A 21,187-nucleotide genomic window follows, 5' to 3' on the forward strand; every position below is an offset into this window, starting at 1 on the left:
TATATTTATATTCATTATACATACATAAGAAATCCCTTTTCTGGACCAAAGGGCTATAAGGAGGCTACATGTAAAATTGGAAAGGGGGATATTCATCATATCAGAAGACATCCTGTGAACCTTGCTAAGTGAAAGAAATCAAGGGCCACACAATCAGAAGCCTTCTTTGCTAAGATTCCTCACAGATGAAATACTTTCTACCTTGGATTTGCACACAGCCTCCTAGACAGTGTGCATTAATACTCGATATTGTGATTGATAAGAGAAATATATTTGATCTTTGCATATGCTGGCTCACAGTTTCCAAGACCCTTGGAATTTCCTGGGTGGAGGGTGAGAAAGGTGTCTTTTGTTATGTTAACGAGAGGACTCTTGGAAGGCAGTCTTCTAGGAATGGACCTTTAACCTGTGGAATCTGATGCTACCTTGTAGGTCAGTGGCCTCAGAATTGAGTGGAATTCTAGGACACTCTGCCAGGATCTGAGAACTGCGTGGTGCTGTGTGGAAAGTATTCCCCTCCACAGAAACTGGGCTCAGGAACCTCATTTACTGGTCTGTAAAGAACATCTCATTTTGCTTTCTGTAGAATTAATTCCCCCTTCCACCCTAGTCTTACCATTCCTATTTACCACAACTATAGGTCATGCTGTTTTTTGTTTGTTTGTTTAATAGGTCTTTCTCTTTTGTTTAGAATTTGAGCATCCCAAAGCCAGGATTCGGTCTTTCTCATCTTTCTATTCCAAGTGTCTAGTGTTTATTAATAAATCTAGGAATGTATACTACAGGCATAGTAAAGTAAGTCAGATCATGTTCCTTCTTAGCTTGGAACCCTCTTAGTTCCTCTCTTCTTAATAAGAAATTTCAAAGGTTTTTAGCCATAGTTGACACGACCCACCTTGGCCTGGCTCTTTGTCACTCACTGCTCTACCTCCTCCTTATTATTCACCGTCTTGCCCCCTCAGCTTCAGTCCTACTGAACTCCTTCTTGTTCCTCAAACCCCAATAAGCTCGTTCTCATCTCAGGGTAAACGCAAAGGCGTTTACTGTTTCCTCTACTTGGAACCCTCTGTATCTGCCTGGCTTGTTCCCTCACTTCTCTACTCAAATGCCAGCCACCCCCATGACCACCCCATTTAAAATGTTCCCTTCCCCTATCACCGCTAGCCTGCTTTATTCTTCTTGGTCAAACTTATCATGACCTGATTGCCTTCTCCTACTAAAATTTAAGGTCCAGGAGAGAGGATTTTTCTTTTATTTACTTCTGTTTCCCCAGTACCTAGAACAGAGTTTGACCTATACTGGTTATAGAAGAGACTAGTTAAATGACAGAATGAATCAATTCTTAGCTGGCCTAAAGTAAGTGAAGCTCATAGTTGTTTCAGGACATTAGACTAGGCACTAGATTCGGTTCTTCCATATTGTATTAGAGAGGGAATAATCTTTAGTGTGCCCAGTTATTCACTCAATCAAGGCATATCCTGCACTTATCTGCAAGATGTTGGATGCATGACATTAAAAAAAAAAAAAGGAATGCATGCCCTTTACCCTTATGGTTCTCACACTCCAACCCATTTCCTTTTATGATCTATTTTATCGACTATACTTCATTCTAATTCTTGTCTGTCATTAGTATGTGTGCCGCTGAACTTAAGGTATAAGGCAAGAGGCTGATGTAATCTTATGCTATCTTCAAAGTCCTTACCCGTTAATGGAGGTCATGAGGTCAGACATCTTAAATAATGATCATCACTACATACACTGGACAAAATCATCAACCTCATAATAAAAGCAAGAGTAAATCAAATCACCCAGTGACCAGAAGGAGCCTATTACAATGCCTTTTCCTCAGATGCTTTGAAATGCCTGTCAGTTACATTGTCCCCTCACAGATGGGGTTCCCCAGGTAACAGACTCTGAGACAATGTTTAGAGAGCAGGGTATTTAGTTAGGTGCGCCCTTGCGATTAATAGCTGTGGAAAGAAGAAGAAGGGAACAGGAATGGCAAGTGAGAGAAGTCAAGCTAAGATGCAGTTAACCCCACTGATACTCTTAGTTAACTCCACTGGAGCTCCTGAAATAGAATGTTAGAATTCTCCTGCATTGGGCCAAAATAGTCAGGTCTTTATCCTCCTGCAACCATCAGGAGCTACCCACAGATGGGGTATGACTTTAGGGGAGGCAGCTGAAGCAATTCCCCAAAGGACAGACAGCTGAAGGTCATCTGCTGAGGACACTTCTCACTGCATGGGACCTAGGAGTTGTAAAAAGTAGGTTCAAATGATTCCTCACGCATAGGCATACTTAGCAATCCATGTGACTCAACTGCCATGGCTACACATCGTCTAGGAGTAAGTTACATAGTAGTAGTTCTCAACCAAGGACAATTTTGCCTCTTAGAGGACTTTTGGCAGCATCCGGAGACGTTTGTGGTAGTCACAATTGAGAGGGCGGGTGCTACTGGCATGGTGTGGGGAGAGGCCAGGGATGTTGCTAAACATCCTATAGTGCACAGCACAGCCTCCCCCACAAAGAATTGACTCCAGCACCCGGGTCAAAAGAGCCTGGTCTCGATATAAATGGATTGTAAACACCTGACCCAATCAGATGCTCTTTCTTAGAGAGTTTGGTTGTAACATATGGAGAAATTTAGATGGTAGAAAGGTAGAGAAGTTAAAAAAAAAAAGAGGGCTAAAGAAGAAAACAGAAGTCACAAGGCAGTCGAAACTGTAAGGACAAGGTGGAGAGGAGAGAGAGAAGCTATGATACTGAGGTAGTTTGAGTCTATAGCAGCAAAGCACATCAGGAGAGAAGCAAACACACTTCATGGTGACTGCCATTCTGCATCCTTCCTTACGTTTCCAGGGGTCTCCCTATCACCTAAGCCTATCACGCTCCTTACAAAGCTCATCTGTAGTAGACTGAAATCAAGATGATTGTTATTGTTGATATATGAAAGTATATTTAAAAATGCAAGAGAAATTTTTAAGAAAGCGAGTGGGGAGGGACAGAAGGAGATGGAGAGAATTTTAAGTAGGCTCCATGCCTAGCAGGAAGGCCAACCCAGGACTGAATCTCATGACCCTGAGATCATGACCTGAGCTGAAATCAAGAGTCGGATGCCTAACTGACTGAGCTACTACCCAAGTGCCCCTCAGGAGAATGGTTTTTAAACTAGCAACAGTTTATGTAAGTCTACAAAAGAACAAAATGCCTTTGTCCTCACCTCAAAGTTCTCACCAAAAAGTATTTTGTAATCCCAAACTGGTTGTGTTCTGAAAATGGAAAACATCCAAATGGAAAACGAAAGTAATGATTTTTGCCCACAGGGATGTGATTCCACCATTTCTGTTGTGCAAAGCTTTGGATTTTGGGACAGATGACAAAATGTTACCCTAGGCCAAACTCACAAATGCCTTCATTTTCTGGGGAGAGTAAAAATATGCCTTTCAGAGCCACATTTCACTAAAATAGTGCCCATGCATCATGAAGCTGATGCAGAACTGTGGTGCCGGTCTTGGCGTCTTAGGTCTCCATGAGGCCCAGAGAAATCCGTCACAATGAGGAGAGTAAGAAAGAAACAAGCCTTTGATCAATCTCTGCCATGCCACCAGACTGATCTCCATGCAGGCATGTGGTGGAGTGGTGGTTAGTGATCAAGCTAAATGTCACTATTGGGCTCTATAGTCAGATGATGCACAGTAGTTTCTTTCAGTCTGAGAGATGTTAATGCTATTGGCGACCCCCTCAGAACTCTCTTCCCCGCTGATGCACTCATCCCCAGCTGCTATGAGTGCTGATTGCTATGGATACAGTGCCCCCAGCTCCAGAGAACCTTCCTCAGTGATATGGGAACTATTGTTCTCTGCTCCCTAGAAATCCACAGCCAATGACTGATGGACATGGGGGAATGAAAGCCCAGCTCTCTTGCTTCAAAAATGGGGCCAGCTCTGTAGCTTGACTCCCTCACCAGCATACCACCCACTGCATCCTCCTTTCCTCCCTCCCCTTTACCCAAGAGCTGCTGTCCAGACCAATTACTTGGACAAGAATCTCTTTCCATGAAACATTATTTAATGCTGGGGTGACCGACCGTCCCAGTATACTCAGCACCGAGATTTCCTGAGATGCAGGAATTTCAGTGCTTGGACAAGAATATCCCAGACAAACCAGGACCAGTGGCCATCCTAACTTAAGGCAGATAGACGTTTGGATCCTGAGCTTTGCCTCCACAACTTTGGGTAATCTGAATAACATTAGCTACGCAAAAAAAGAAAAGCAAGTCTTGATTTGACATATTGGCCAATTTTGGTAGGGTCTGTAGCCCCATTACAGCTGATTTCAAACTACAAAAGGTCAGTTTAACAAGCACCTCACAACTCCTGTATATTTAACAACTGGCTCTTTCAAGCCAGTACAAGCCAATTCCAATAAGCAAACTCCCACAACAGAAACTGAGAACTATCCAAAGCTTCTTCATGTGTCCAGATAAGTGGATATGTACGGCCCAAGATGCAAAATTTTGTTACTAAGCTCACTCTAAAGCAAATAATTCTAGATCTTCATGGAGAATATAATTTGAGCTCAAGGAGAAAGGGCCATGGAAATTGGTTCTAAGAGTAAGTATTATCACTGTGACTGCTTTTTGTGGGCATCTGAAAGGCTACCTTTGAACTTACAGAGCTGTTACCAGCATCACTGATAAGTTAGAATGCATCTGTCCCAAATTCCCAACACTTGTGACAGCACGTCACTGCTGAAGAAATTGGCCCAAATTATTTTGCCCTGAGATCTTTTCCTGATAGGAAGCTTTAGGCTGAAAATCATCTCACATTGTAGCTACAAGCTTCTTCCCAACTTATCATGATGGCTTCTTTAAGCCGATCTGAAATTTTAAATTATTGGCTCACTCATATTGCAAATTCACCTATCCCCTGAGGACAATGCAGCATAGATTGGAGCACTGTTAAGTGAAATGTCAACAATTATTAGATGTACTTAAAGTCCCCCCCCCCATCTTCTTTATTAAGTGTGTGAGTGGGAGGAAGTGGTGGTGGGGGGTAGGTACAGGGATGAAGGTTTGGCAACTCTCAAGATGGAAACAAACTTTTTAGTTCTATGTAGCAAGGGGAAACTGTAAAGGCTTGGATTGATTTAATGAGACAAAGAGTTAACCAGGGATTTGATTAAGGCACTTAAGATGATAAAGCCTGCAAGAAATAAGTGATCAATTCTTTCTTTTTACAGTGTCTCATAATCCGAGAACAAGATTGCTCAATGAAACTCATATCTTTTAAATTCAGAGCAAATAGTAAAAAGGAAATTTGTCTTACAGAGTTCCAGAGCCATCAACAGAGGGTAAGACTACAAGAGGTCAGTGGGTTAAAAGCTAGAGAATAAAAATCTTTACTATTATTGTTTTTTCCCATTGCCAAAGTAATACACGCTTATTATTAAAAAAAATCTGCAAAAGTTAAAAAAAGGGAAAACACAATAGTTCTTTGATTTCTGATTTCTTTTCAATCTTGTCTTTAGATGTCCCCTTCTGTTGTTTTTATTTTCTAATGTAGTTGTGATTATGCTGTGATTTTTGAAGTCTGCTTTTTTCCCTAATATATTACATGGCACAGGAAACTTCCATGAAAAGGACCACATCAAGTTCTGGATGCCATTAGTCCTTGCTCAGAGGCAACACGAAAGGTCACATTATTTATTGAGTGTCTACTATGTAATAGTCACTATGCTAAATCTCATGCCACTGTGTATTAGCAATGTCAGGAGGAAATTTAGTTTTTTCTTTTGGGTATAAAACATAATTCACTCTGTAAATGATTTTATTGAACATCTACCAAGTACAGACACCATGTTAGGTGCCAGAGAATATATAACCATCCTGTCCTTGCAGAGATTAGGGTCTAGTCATTGATTATTCATCCATTCATTAGTTGTGCAAATAACAGTTGAGCTCTTAAATATGAAAAACACTGCCCCTTCAGATTAGATCCATGAAAAACATCTTTGGAAAGGAGAGGAACTAGTTACACACAATTAAATGCAAAAGAATGAATGATACATTCACATCTAGTTTGACTCTAATAAGCAGATATGAACTTATATTGTCAGTTGATAGTGATAATGACACTAATGCTAATAGCAGTCACCTATATATCACTACGTGCCAGGTACTGTTCTATATATTTTATTTTAAGTAGGCTCCAAAACCCAGCATGGAGCCCAGTGCGAGGCTTGAGCTCATGACCCTCAGATCAAGACTTGAGCTGAAATCAAGAGTCAGATGCTTAATCGACTGAGCAACTTAGGTGCCCCTGTTCTACGTATTTGTTCTATATATTTTACACACACACACACATAGTAACTATTTGATCTTCACTATAACTCTATGAGGTAATATTACCACAGTTCATTGAATTCGAAACTCCATTGGGCAGTAATTACATTCTGATTTCAGGGCTTTTATAACTTGCAGGGAGGGACTAAGTCTTACATTTGATGAAATGTTACTATTATCCCCATTTTACAGATGATGATAAAGCGATTGAGTATCTGACCTTTACTTACACCCAGTCAGCCTAGTTCCAGAGCCTATATAGTCTTTTTTTTAAAGATTGCATTTATTTATTTGACAAAGAGAGAGAGGGAGTGCACAACAGGGGGAGGGAGAAGCAGGCTCCCAGCTGAGCAGGGAGCCCAATGATGTGGGGCTAGATCCAAGGACTCTGGGATCATGACTTGAGCTGAAGGCAGATGCTTAACCAACTGAGCCATCCCGGCGCCCCAGAGCCTACAGTCTTAACCAATATCCCAAGTGATACAACACTTGGCCCAGAGGCATCCAGAGAAAAATTCAGGCTCTGTAAATCCATTTAGTATGGCCCAGACCAAGAGAAACAGAAGAGAGAGATCTGTGGCAATATCAGATGGACTAGACAATTGCTGGCCTCAGTGTTTGTGCTTAATGCGTAAGGCAGTGTGAGATGTGGCCTGCAAGTTCAGAAACTGGGTCCCACATCTATTACAACCACGTGTGTGACCTTGGTGACGTCATATATATCTTTCTGCACATATTCTGTCATCTGTAAAAATATGGCTAGGGGTGGCATAATTGAGTGTCTTTCAAACCTTTTTGGACTGTAGCCCACAGAAGGAAAGTATCTTACTTTGTGTCATAGCATACACATATGCATGTGTGTGCATGCACACACACACCCCCTAATTGAATCCAAAGTGTCAAAACAATACTTAACCTTGCTTGTGCAATGTACTCTGATATTTTCTCATCTCTTCCATCCCATTAAAAAATTGTTGGTTGCAAGTCATTAAACTGATTTCAGTATTCACTAATGAGTACTTTGAAAACAAATCATATAGCTACTCCCTTAAGCCTCTCTCCAGTTAAGAAATTCCACAGCATAGGGGACTCTTGGGGTAGGGGTGGGAGCCAGAAATCTCAGGAAAGAGAAAGTTGACCCTTTTGCCTTATAAATAACTCATTTTCTTTTTAATTGGATCATGTTCTTACTATCTTCTGCAGAAAGTTCTCATCATTAAACCATTTGGCAAATACCACTTTAGGGCAAAGATTCCAATACTACATTCCATGGCACGTTTAGTGAGAAATTAATTGGTATGCCTGAAAAAGACTTCCATAATCACGTAAGAACAGAGAAGAGCTACTGACTTTATCCTCTTCTTAGTGTTTCGATGTATATTAAAGGCTACAACGATTTCAACAACAAAAAGAAACTTTCTTATCTTTATAGGCTACTGTTTGTCCAATCTTATTGACCCCAAAACTATTTTTTCAAGGAAGAGTTATTAATATCATACAGAACATTAATGTTCTGAGGAAAATGGCTTGGAAAATGCTACTTTGGGGAATTCTAGAATTGGTCAAATATGTTAAGTATTTATTTAAATTCCAGTTAAGTAGCATAGTGTTATGTTAGTTTTGGGTGTACAGTATAGTGACTCAATACTTCCATACATCACCTGGTGCTCATCATAACAAGTGCCCTCCTTAATCCCTATCATCTGTTTCACCCATCCTCCCACTAACCTCCCCTCTGGTCACTATTAGTTTGCTCTCTAGAGTTGAGTCTGTTTCTTTTTAAGATTTTATTTATTCATGAAAGACAGAGAGGGAGAGAGAGGCACAAGCAGGCTCCATGCAAGGAGCCCGACGTGGGACTCGATCCCGGGACTCCAGGGTCACGCCCTGGGCCGAAGGCAGGGGCTAAACCGCTGAGCCACTGGGGCTGCCTGAGTCTGTTTCTTGGCTTGCTTCTCTCTCTCCCTCTCCCTCTCCCTCTCCCTCTCCCTCTCCCTCTCCCTCTCCCTCTCCCTCTCCCTCTCCCTCTCCCTCTCCCTCTCCCTCCCTCTCCCTCTCCCTCTCTCTCTCTCTCCACTCATTTGTTTTGCTGCTTAAATTCCACCTATGAGTGAAATCACATGGTATTTATCTTTCTCTGACTTATTTCACTTAGCATAATATTCTCTAGCTCCACCCATGTGGTTGCAAATGGTAAGATTTCGTAGAACTAGTAAAACATTAAGACAACTCTAAGTTCTCACTGTTACAGGATTTCTACCTTTATTCAAATAAATAGTTCTCCTTGGTGAAGTAAAATGTAGACTAGAATCTTAGAGAACTGAGAAAATTGATACAAAAAAGATCTTAGGTTCTTTTTTTAAAAGGTTTTAAATTCTTAGAGATAAATTCTTTAAAACTTTTTTTTTTAGATTTTATTTATTTATTGGAGAGAGGGAGAGAGAGAGAGAGAGAGAGAGAGTGAGAGAGAGAGAGATTATGAGCAGGGGGAGGAGCAAGGGAGAAACAGACTCCCCACTGAGTGGGGACCCTAAGTGGGGAGCTCAATCCTGGGACTCCAGGAACATGACCTGAGCCAAAGTACACACTTAACTGACTGAGACACCCAGGCACCCCATGAAGATAAATTCTTCAAGATAATTTTATTTTTTAAAAAATTTTATTTATTTATTCATGAGAGACACGCAGAGAGAGAGGCAGAGACACAGGCAGAGGGAGAAGCAGGCTCCATGCAGGGAGCCTGATGCGGGACTCGATTCCGGGTCTCCAGGATCACGCCCTGGGCTGAAGGTGGCGCTAAACCGCTGAGCCACCCGGGCCGCCCCTTCAAGATAATTTTAAATGGATAATTTTCAGACTACCATGCCACTAAATAGTATAAGTGCTTTCTTGATCATTGACATATGAAGACATAAACACTGTACCTTCCCGTTATATATTCTAATACATGTATAAATGCTAGTAGTGTGATTCAGAATCATGTATAAATATAATAAATTATATATATAAAATTTAAAAAACACACTATTAGCAATTTCTCCCTTTTCTTGGTTTATCAAAGTCGATTAGAAGTGGAAGAGGGGGCACCTGGGTAGCTCAGGCAGTTGAGCATCTGACTTTTGGTTTTGGCTCAGGTCATGATCTCAGGGTTGTGGGATCGAGGCTCTTAATGAGCCCTGCTTTGGGTTCTGTGCTCAGCCCTGAATCTGCGTTGGATTCTTTCCCTCTTCCTCTCCCCTCTTCTGCCCCTCTCCCTGCCTGTGCACACACTCTCTCTCTAAAATAAAGAAATACAATCTTAAAAGAAAATAAGTGGTAGAATGTTGGGGCACCTGGTTGGCTCAGTCTGTAGAGCGTGCGACCCTTGATCTCAGGGTTATAAGCGCAAGCCCCACATTGAGTGTAGAGATTACTTAAAAACAAAATCTTAAAAAAATGGTAGAATATTAAAGCTAGAATTAAAGGCAAGCTAGTGTCTACCAGTGGATAAGGGTCATATTTTACAATGTTTTCCTCTTCTCATTTCTCTCAGATCTAAGATAAAAGGAACAACTTCTTTAACAAGGAGAGATTGGGCCACCAAGAAGAAACAGTGAATACTTTTATTTAGTAAAAGGCTGCCTCTCTCTACTGATAAAAAACAAAGACAGCTGGTAATGTGATTTTCAAAGGGGAATGTGTGTGGGGGGGGAGAGAGAGAAGGGAAAAGGAGAGAGAGACAGTAAGCATGTTTTGGGGGGCAGTTAGTGGCGCATCTTTACTTAGTAATTTCTAAGCCTCAGAAATCATCCTATTATTATTCCTAGTAAACTGGAAGTAAATTATCTGACATCTATCAATTCAAAATCATTTAATATGGCTTTAGTCGTATTTTTTTTCAGACATATTTTTATTTGTTTTAGGGGAAAAACTGTTTTGCTTTCATAGAACACAATTTAACAGCAAGTAAATGACTTCAGAGATGCCCTGCCTCAAATATAGTTTTGATGCAGTACCCAGCTTCTGGAGCAGATTTCAAGAAGTCCATGTGACAGTACATTTCAAAAGCCATACAAATGTAAACATCCTTTAACAGAGCAGTTCTGCATTTAGGCATTTATTTTGTAGAAAGAATGGAAGATGTTTATAAAGGTGTACAAAGGCTATTAGTCATAATGTTGGATATAGTAGTGAAATATTTGAAATAATTTTAATATTGAGTACTTCAGAATTGTCTTGGTAAATCTGGTGCAGCCAGGGAAGAGACTACCTAGCCATTTGAAACATTACTTGGCAGAAGGATATTTAAACACAGAAAAATATTTTTATTACTGTTCTACAGGAAAAAAAGCAGGTCATGAAATGGTAATGTGTTTTTATCCCTGTTTGGTTTAAAAGAAGAGAATCTGAATTCACACACATATACAGACCCCCTGAGAGAAAGACCCCCTCATGAAGTACATTTTTTATAGTGGTCATCTCTGAGTGGTGGGCTTATGGGTGATTTTTTCCCCCTGTTTCTACTCTTGGCTTTCCAGAATTTCTTGAGGGGCGTACATTATCTTTGTAATTAAAAGGGACAACAAAGAAACATTCTTCATTTAGTCTTTAGTCTCACTGTCCTATTTCTCAAATAACCCTTACGCCAAATTGGTATTTTTTTTTTTATATCCACAAGCAAAGCTTCTAAGCATATATTGATAATCCACATGAATGAGAAATTGGTGACTTCTGGGGCTGGCTCCATTTAAGCAGGTAAATGAGCGTCTGTGTCTACTAGCCTGACCTTTCTGGAAGTGGGCACCAGTGTGATATTGTTTAAAAGGTATAAGGATGCTCCACCTGGCCCTTCAAAGTTCTTCCCTCACAGCTCAGAGATTATGGCTGACGTTCTACCAACAGAGAGTCATTCCTCAGACTTATGGCTTTTCACCCTATTAAAATGCAAATAACCCAGGAGAAGTACACATTAAACTTTACCTGTCACCTGGGTTAAATAACATATCATTTTCTGAAAAGAAGTTTTAATGGGGAAGACATGGGAATTTGGGTGGGGCAGGCAAAGAGAATAAAAGATGAATGAACACACCTGGCGTCCGAGGAGTAATTAATATTAGTGAGAGTGGTATTTTTGTTTATGGCTTATGAGTCACTTACAAATATGTTATTGCGTTTAATCTCAATGAAATAGAATAAAGTGGCAGTCACCAAGGCAACTTATGTAGACCAGAGATTTGGGAAAATACAGAAGACGAAATCCACAGGCCTTGTAATTATCCTAGAGGCATTCCTAAAAGCCATAATTCCACTTGATTGCAGACACTGCTATAACTTGGCCTCCCTGCTTTCAGCCCATCCTAAACGTGTATGATACTGTCCAAATAACGACTGCATGCAGAGAGTAAGGTTAGACCCAGTCCAGAAAGTAAGACAACTTCTTACCTAATACACTGTCATCATATAATAGAAAGGACCACCACCTTTTAGGAATTTTTGTTCTAAAAGATAAGAGCCAACTGGAGATACATGAAGGCATCTAGTCAAATACTTTAAAAATGTGAGCAAAAGGGGCACCTGGGCGGCTCAGCAGGGTAAGTGTCCCACTCTTGGTTTTGACTCAGGTTGTGGTCTCAGGGTTGTGGAATCGAGCCCCATGTCAGGATCCATGCTCAGCAGGGAGTCTGCTTGAGATTCTCTCTCCCTCTGTCCCTCTCAGACTGCACATGTGCATGCTCACAAGTGTGCACTCTCTTTCAAATAAGCAAATCTTAAAAAAAAAAGTGAGCAGAGATCTTTTTCCTATCAGAAATGGAAAACAAAGGAAAGGATGGGAAAGTGACAATAAAAGAAGGTGGCAGGAGAAGGCAGGGAGATCATACAGAATTATTTCCTATCTATAAAACACATAAATGAAGTAAATGACAGTCTAGTGTAGTGGCTAAAGCAGGCTCTGGAACAAACCTGGGTTTGAATCCTGGCGGTCAATCTCTGTGGAACTGTGTGCCTTAATTTCCCCATCTTTAAAATTGGTATGATCATGGTATCTTCCTCATTAAAGTTCAATGAGGATTAAATTAGTTCATATTTGTGGCATTGCCAGGCGCAAAGTAATTGCCTTAAAATGATGGTTAGGCCCTCATCCATATTCACATGTGACAAGAAATATGCCAGAATGTTAGCGGTAGATGTTAACTCCATGTGGTAGAAGTATGGCTTTTTAAATAGAAAGAACCCTCAACACACACACTTTTGTAATCAAAGAAAGAGTGGTAGAAATTAATAACGTCAATCAGAGGACAACAGGAGCTTGACAATTTAATATGTCTGGTTATATTAACAGGATGTTCCAATATCAAGCCCTCCATTAACTAAGGCTGTTTCCCTTAGTATTTATTATAAAACACATACTATTTATTAATAATATACATTAACAATATAATGAATGACACAAATATAATTAATAAAAGAGCAAAACTAAAGTATAATGAATGAAGAGTGGTCAAGGATAAAAGAGCAGTAAGAATAGTTAGGGAAAGGAAACCCAACAGGCTGAGCTTCCAATTTGGATGCAGGAAGTATTTAATGAATTATGCAGAGATAAAGAATTAAAGATTCCCAGTAACACATATTGAATTATCCTATCATAATTATATGGCACCATAATTATCAGCTTATGAAGTGAACCGCTATAAGCAGAACTAAAGACTCAAAAATATTACCAAAGTTAGCACTCGAGAACACACTACAGGAAACAATTATGCATCAGCTGAGAAACTGGACAAGATGATCTAATCGGACCTCCTCTTCTAACCCTCTGGATTCTCCCCCTAACTTGTATTTCAGGACGATTTATGCTTCCAGCACATTTGGCAAAGACGATTGCAATTCATCTCTTGATTCTTCGCTACCAAGACCCAATGAAGACATCAAGCAAGGAAAGGAGATAGCAACTTACTGGAAAGGAAGTGCTGGGAGGCTGGTCCAAAGTCCCTGTGCGCTTCATGCAGCTGCCTGATGCGGTCCTCAATGGCCACCTGGGAGGAAGAGGAGAGAAATGATGTTCTCTCATCAGATATAATGAGGAGCAATGAAAACAATGTACCCTTTTTGGTAAGATCTTTGGGACCTCGAAAGCTATAACACTAAAGCAACAATTTATAAGCCTGGTTTTAATATCCGTTTACCATATATGGCCTCTGAGACCTATTTTATCAAACCAAGGCCAAACAAAAAAAGATTTGCTTTCTTGATAATGTTAAAATGAGTTTTTCCCCCTTCACACTCTACTCATTGGCAGACACAAATGAACTACTGCTCCAGTGAGTACCATCAGAAATGCACACTCTAAATCTTTCATGCAAAGGTGAGGGAGGTCATCATTCCCTGTGACACGAGATGGCTAAAGGAGCTCAGAAAGGGCATACATTTTGTCTTCATCTGTTGTTTTCGACTAATGTTTTTTGGAATCCTATTGATGATTAATAGATCACTGAGTGATTATTCACAAGTAACCAACAGTTGATTAATACTCAAGTATCAAAGAAGTAGAGGCAAGGCTTAAGTAGAGGGTAATTACAGGGGAGATTATGAGATGAAAGAAATGTTCAGATTTCAGTTTTTAGTAAACATGAAAATTCCTGAGAAGTATATCCTTAGGTGGCATGAAATAAAAATTACCACTCTTTTTTTTTCTATTAAGTTTTTCTGTTATATATTGACAGTGTCCTGATAGCTTAGTGAATTCCACTCTGGGTGGGGAAAAAGGAGGAATTTTAGGGGTGAAATGGTATACTTTGTCATGTGGCATTCTGCCAATTGGATATTAGTGGTGGTCCCAGGCCTGAGGTTTCATAAATCTGGATTTGAATTTGGTTCTGAACAGCCCATGCTAAACAAGGGGTTGGCCAGCTCTCACCCAGAGCCAGCAGAGCTCAAGTGGGCTTGCTTCTATGGTGTGGGTAATTCCCAAGAGATACGATAGGTATTAAACTGATCCAAAATCTGCCTTGGGTAGTATGGTCTAAAGCCAACTCTGACTTTGCAGTATCAGTCAAGGGCCTAACAGAGATCCAGAACAATCTTTTTTTCACCTTCTCCTAGCCTTGCCCATCTTTACTGGGACTAAATATTTGGAAAAGCATGTGGAGTTCCAAAAAGTGCAGGATTTGCTTCACTGTTACACACACAAAAGCATGAAGAACACTTGAAATCTCCCTTCCCAGCCATATGACCCTGTGCTACCGGCCAAACTCAACCTGCCTGTCCCACCATATTCCAGCCAGTTGCGCACTTGTAGGACTTGTTCTTGCTGCTACTCCTCTCTAGAGTGCTCTTCTCCCTCTTCTCTTCCAGTTCTAGTCGTTTATATATGTATACAGCCCCTTTTTTTTCCCCCAGGGCTAGAAGTGATTGCTTCGCCAGCATCCTCACAGCACCTAGCTTCTACTCGGAGCACTTCTAGCATACCATCTGTTTGAGTTGCATGGACGTGAGTATCTCCTACAGTGCACTGTGAACTCCCTGACAGCCGGGACTACTCCTTGTTTCTCTTCCCTTACGCTCCCTCTGGCAGGATACAGTGAATCCTGCACGCAGTAAGTGATAACAAAGGTTTAATGACTAGTTGAGCAAACCAATGTGGATGGGTGACTGACAGACACAGAGAGGCAGACAGATTATGGGAGAATAAGCAAGAATGTGGACTGACCCTGACTGCATGCCTCTGGGTATATCGTTCTAATGTTAACTTTCCTTACCTGTAAAATGGGACAATGATATGACATACCTCACAGAATTTCTGTGGGAAATAGCTAAGACATGTGAAGTGCCTGGCCTGGTTTCTCTCACATGGTAATTACTCAATGAATGTTAGCAGCTACTGTTTTGTTGCTATTATGATTAACACAAGGAGAGGAATAGGTTATCACGTGCAAGGCAATGCATATGACACAAAGAAATGGCTAATATATTTTTTTAAGATTTTTTTATTTGGGGTTCCTGGGTGGCTCAGTTGGTTGAATGTCTGCCTTTGGCTTGGGTCATGATCCTGGGGTCCTGGGATCGATGCCCACATGGGGCTCCCTGCTTAGTAGGGAGTTTGCCTCTCCCTCTGCCCTTCCCTCTCACTCTATGTGCTCTCTCTTCCTCAAATAAATAAATACATCTTTTTACTTTTTTTCTTAAGATGTATTTATTTATTTGAGAGAGAGATGGTGCGTGTGTGAGAGGGAGGGGCAAAGGGAAAGGGAGAGAGAGAATCCTCAAGTAGACTCCCCGCTGAGTGTGGAGCCCAACTCAGAGCTAGATCTGAAGACCATGAGATCATGACCTGAGCTGAGATCAAAAGTCTAACACTCAACCAACTGAGCCACCCAAGCACCCCAATAAATGGGTAATATTTATTAAGCACTCTGGTCATGGCAATATGAATTAACTTATTTAATTTTCACAGTAACTCAGGGGTAAGATGTCATAGTATCTGCCTACTTCACTGACATAGGAGCCGAAGCATGAGAGGTTAAAAACAACAATAGCAAAGTTGGCCCAACTTTAAGTAGTTAGTAAATTGGCAGAGCCAGGATTCAAACTCATTCAGTCTGGCTCTTGCTTTTAACTGCTATTTTAGAGATTAAAGTTGAAAGAAACATGTTTTATATATATTTAATCTGCAGCTGGCCTTTCAATTTACTGAATGCAGAACAAATCTGGTGTACCTATCTGTGAAAGTTTAGTCGTTGGTATATTTTATGACCTAATGCAAGGTCAGTTCCTGGTCATGAACAATGTGATGCCATAGATTATAGAGAACACATGCAAATGAATGTTTGAAATACATAATTATTTCTAAATGCAGAATGGGTCATTCCATGAACAAATTAATCAAGAGATGATTGTGAAAGCTTGGGGGCGGGGAAGATGGGATGAGGAGGCCACTGGGGAGTGGACAGTAATCAGAGATCTTTTCACATCCTGAGAAAGAAATCCCTAGGGGAACACGTGCTAAAGGAGCGTGACTGTGCTGCAGGCCCTGTCCCCTGGCAATGATGTTGGTAGATTCACAGTGACTAGGCGGAGGCAGCATCTGAGTCCATTAGAGGCCACTCATCTCTGAAAGACAGTTTCTTTTAGACCAGGAGACCACCAGAGGTAGTTTCCAGTGTGTGCCCAATATGGTCAATAAATGAAAAGGAGACAGAAGTGAGTTAAGAAAAACTCAAAGTTAAGAAAATGCAAAAGACAGAGAGAGACTGAAATTAAAATGTATCATGTAATGAACTGAAAACTTCAGAAACTAGTCTTAAAGGAACTAAAGAATCAAGCACAAAATATTTTTTTTCATAAATTATCTTTGGACAAAGGTATTGCATGGATTGAATGCACAAGTGATAAAGACATCGGTTTCAGAAAGAGAAAAACTTGAAGAACAAAGGCACTTTATTCTGTGAGCAATTAGGCAAGGAAATGAAATATGATAAACTTTTGCAACAATAAGCTCCATGCATTGGACCTTTCGAACTGGCTGTGTTTTTAACCAATATCAAGTACTATATACAGACTGGGAAGAAAAGTCCCAAATCATATGTTAGCACCTTCCATCCTGGCATAATTCCTTCTTTATTCGGTCCTCTGTTCACTTGGTGAGCATTTGTGAAACCCAAAGAGCCACACAAGGAGCAGACACTAGAGTCTCTGATCTTCGGACACATAAAGGTTTGGAGGTGAAGAGGAGGGATGAGCCAAGGAAAGGCCAGGGGCTGAACACGGCTATTGTAGAGGTCGGTGAGGTGTGAAGAACTAGGTATCTCGGAAGCAGAGATACAAAGCAAGGCATTCCAGACTCTGAGGCTCAAGATTTCTTTGGCAAGGCCAAGAGAACCAGCGAAGATTTCTGTGCAGGGACTCATGATTTGAGTAAAGTTTAGGCAGTTGAGTCAGTGAGGCCTAAAACAGACTGGAGGACCTGGAGGCTGGGACCAGGTGGAGGCTGTTGCTATCACTGAGGTATGGGATGACGTGCATTCCAATGAAGACTGTATGGCCTGGAATGGGAGAGAAGGTGCAGGTGAGGAGGTATTTTGAAAGAAGGAAGAACTGATGAATTTTGGTGTTGGAGCTTCATTTTGGAAGAAGCAAACAGAACTCATGTATTTCCAGCGTGGAAGACTGGGAGGATAAGGATATTGCTGATAGAAATATGGAAATTCCAAAGCCAAAGCCGGGGGGGGGGGGGGGGGGGGGGGGCGGGGGGGGCAGGGAGGGAATGGCATGTGGCTGTAGGAATTCATATGGAATGTGATGTATTTGACATAACAGTGAGATTTTAACTGGAGGTGTCATGTAGAGCCAGTTGACAATTTGTCTCAGTCATTACGGGAAGAAAAGGCAAGTGAGAATAAAATAAAAAGGGTAAGATTGGGGATTAGAAGGTGAGCAGGGTAGGAAGAGCCAAAGGAGTGTAACTAGTATAACCAGAATTCTTCAAAGAGATAGGAAGAACCCAATTTCTTCTGAATTAACAGGCAATATCTCTGTTTCCTTTTTTTTTTTAAAGATTTTATTTATTTATTAATGGGACTCACAGAGACGGAGAGAGGCCAAGACACAGGCAGAGGGAGACACAGGCTCCACGCAGGGAGCCCAGCGCAGGACCGGGTCTCCAGGATCACACCCTGGGCGGCGCTAAACCGCTGAGCCCCCACCCTGCCACGGGGCTGCCCTCTGTTTCCTTTTTTTTAAAAAAAGATTTATTTATTTAGTGGGAGGAGGGCCAGAGGGAAAGGAAGAGAAAGAATACTTAGACTCCCTACTGAGCTTGGAGCCCCAACATGGGGTTCAATCCCACGACCCTGAAATCATGACCTGAGCCGAAATCAAGAGTTGGTCACTTAACTGTCTGAGCCCCTCCAGGCTCCCTGACCTCTGTTTCCTTTTGCAAAAAGAAATACAAGTATAACATCTTTTGGGGGAAGCGTACATCCTGTTTCTACTATTAGATCATAGATCATGAAAGCTTAGAACTGGAAGACTCCTTATCTATTGATACACAAGGGTCTCTTCTTTAGAACTATCCCAGATGGGCGAGAAACTGCCATCTGCTCCTTGAGTACTCGTAATCTAGTTTGCAGTATTCCTCAGTAAAAGCATGTCAGAGAAAAATTTAAAAAGTCTTTTTTTTGTTTGTTTGTTAACTATGCTCTGTGAGGACGGGGACATATCTTTTCTGTCCCTATGATATTCCCGGTGACTAGCACAGTCCCTGGCATATAGCAGGTACTCTAATTATTAGTTGAATGAATTAATGTACAGTTTATTCAAGAAGTGTCACCCTAGGGACGCCCGGGTTGCTCAGTGGTTGAGCATCTGCCTTCGGCCCAGGGCATGATTCTGGAGACCCACGATCGAGTCCCACGTCGGGCTCCCTGCATGGAGCCTGCTTCTCCCTCTCCCTATGTCCCTGCCTGCCTCTCTCTCTGCGTTTCTCATGAATAAATAAAATAAATAAAATCTTAAAAGAAGTGTCACTCTAACAACTGTATTTTGCATGAAGAATTCTCTATTGTGAGATTCCCAGCACAATTTTTGGAAAGACTTCCCCTGCCTTCCTCCCTTCTTTCTTTCCTTCCTTCTTGATGATCAAAGCTTAAGGAAGAAAACCATTTAGATTTACTGGGCCTGAAATATTGGACTCCAAAAATTCTAACGTAATAATTTGCAAGACAAAGCAAGAGCCCAAATCTCGCTCCTATTTGTTTTGTTCTAACTTTCAATCGTATTCGAGAGCTGGGAGGACTATATATTATTCTCCTTTGCTTTCTCATTTCAGGTGAGTTCTGCAGGAAGTGTACTGTTTGCACAGAGACCTTGCTTCTTTCATGCCGTTAAGAAATGCTTCTTCATTCATTCAAAAGATACTTACTAGAAGGCAAGTTACCTGCCCATGAAGATATAGACCTTGGCGATCTTATTCATAGTTTAGCACAGTGCCTAACACCTAGGAGATGGTCAATACATATTTGATAAATGTGATGAATCAAAAGACTTTTTGAGTTCTTGTTATCTGTTAGGCACTGTGCTAAGTATGATTATGGTAGATTAGAGAATAAAATTTGGGGGATAAGGAATGAAACCAATTTATTCAACTAAATTGATGATAACACATTCTATTCCTTGCTTTGACTATTTCCCAAACCTCAGTCCATTCCTCTGCGTGTTTTGAAAGATATCCTTATTTCATTTTTTCCTCCAAAATTGTTTTAATTAAATCAAAAGGGGAAGAAAAAGGAGAGATCACAATATTGTGGCTCCTAGAAATGATTTCAAGTAAATTTATTTAAATTCAAATGTGACAATGTTCAAATAAAGTTAATTTCCCATTCTCAAGGACTTCCACTTTTTCTTTTGACCTGTTAATAAACTCTAAGTTTTCTTTTCTTTTTTTTTTTCAACTCTAAGTTTTCATCTTCACTGGAGGTTTAAGGAGAGCCAAAGGGTCCCTCCTGATGGAAAACATTGTTCAACAAAGTGATTTCTACCTAGTGTCCAAGCATTCTTATTGGCACTATATGCATCAATCATGTTTACTCCAGTCTTGGGAAAAGATTTAAGTGGGCATGTACATCTGGGCATGTACATTTCGATTTTCTGGCTTTGTTTGTCTAGACCTTTGTTAAATATCCATGGGCATGCAAGAACCAGACTTCACACCTTCACTAATGAGCCCGTAAAAAAACAAACAAACCCCAAACAAACAAAAATCCCAACCCCCTCCTTGTGCTGTGACAATAGAGAATAAACCATGCACATGTACACAAATGACTCTCTACAGTCTATTCATGAGTTTTTTTCCTGGAATTTTGCAGTTCATACAGTTTTCTGAATGCATGTGTCTGGGCTGGAGAGGCGTTCATAATTCATTCTTACTTCCAAATCCTTCTAATACTCATAAATATATGCCCAATCATTATCCTGGAAACTCTCTTGAGATTTATAACAGTTTCAGTTAGAATCCTTTTAACTAATTATAATCCCTTTCAGTGAAAATCTACTGTTCTAATTCTGATTTATTTTGAATTGTGACTAGAAAAAAAATAGTCTGAGACAAGGTTTGGGATGAGAGCTTGTGATAGGTATAGCTCTGTGGCAAAACCATCCAGGCTTGTTGAATGCAAACACTGGCTGAGTTTTCAATTTATGTTTTCTTGACATTGAGACACCTTTGAGTTAGAAAGAGTTTCTTGCGCTGGACTTTAAAATAGATCACGGGGAAGCAGCCAGTGCTAACAGAGTGCTCACTCAGAGTAGAAGCATAATTATGAGTTGATTTCGTATGATTTATTGCATGGATGCTAGTGTGTGCCATCTGAGACCATCATTCATCCACCTCTATGTTCCTCCCTCATAGCTTTCTTCCCCCTTCTATCTTCTATTTCTGTGTTGATTACCTCTTTTCTTCATCTCTGATTCCTTTTCTTATTCTGTTTTCCCTTTCTTTTCTCCTCCATTTGCCTCTCTGCCTCCCATCAGCCCTTCCCAGTTGTGTTCTGTACAACCTTCCAGAAGAGCGCATGGACTCTAAAGAAGAGAGAGCCTAAAATGAACCTCCTGTGCACCCCCCGCCAGACAGGTGAGGCATGACGTCAATGGGAGCCTAGCCTAGAGCCAGTTGAAGGGCAGCAGAATTTGCCACCCCCAAATATGCTTCTTTGGCATAAGAATTATTCAAGCCCATTAGTTTTTAAAGAAACAGCAGACACTGGAGAAGCTCTGAAACCAGAAGTTACCCTTTTGGAAGAGAAATTTACATTTATAAGGGAAATCTGCATTTTAAGGGTGTCTCCTGCTCAGTCTCAGGAAACAGAGGAT

The 21,187-nt window shown here is 40.8% G+C and overlaps 1 protein-coding gene across 7 annotated transcripts in view; it reads right to left on the bottom strand.

The window, feature by feature from the left end:
* DMD (dystrophin) overlaps window positions 1-21,187 on the bottom strand; it is a 2,426,617-nt gene that overhangs the window by 218,465 nt on the left and 2,186,965 nt on the right. For all 7 annotated transcript variants that reach the window (XM_072743155.1, XM_072743156.1, XM_072743160.1 and 4 more), the window contains one exon: window positions 13,281-13,359. In XM_072743155.1, the coding sequence (XP_072599256.1) occupies window positions 13,281-13,359 (79 nt within the window). The remainder of the gene's footprint in view (window positions 1-13,280; window positions 13,360-21,187) is intronic.

The sequence above is a fragment of the Vulpes vulpes genome, chromosome X (genome assembly GCF_048418805.1).
Source record: "Vulpes vulpes isolate BD-2025 chromosome X, VulVul3, whole genome shotgun sequence".
Taxonomy (NCBI): Eukaryota; Metazoa; Chordata; class Mammalia; order Carnivora; family Canidae; genus Vulpes; species Vulpes vulpes.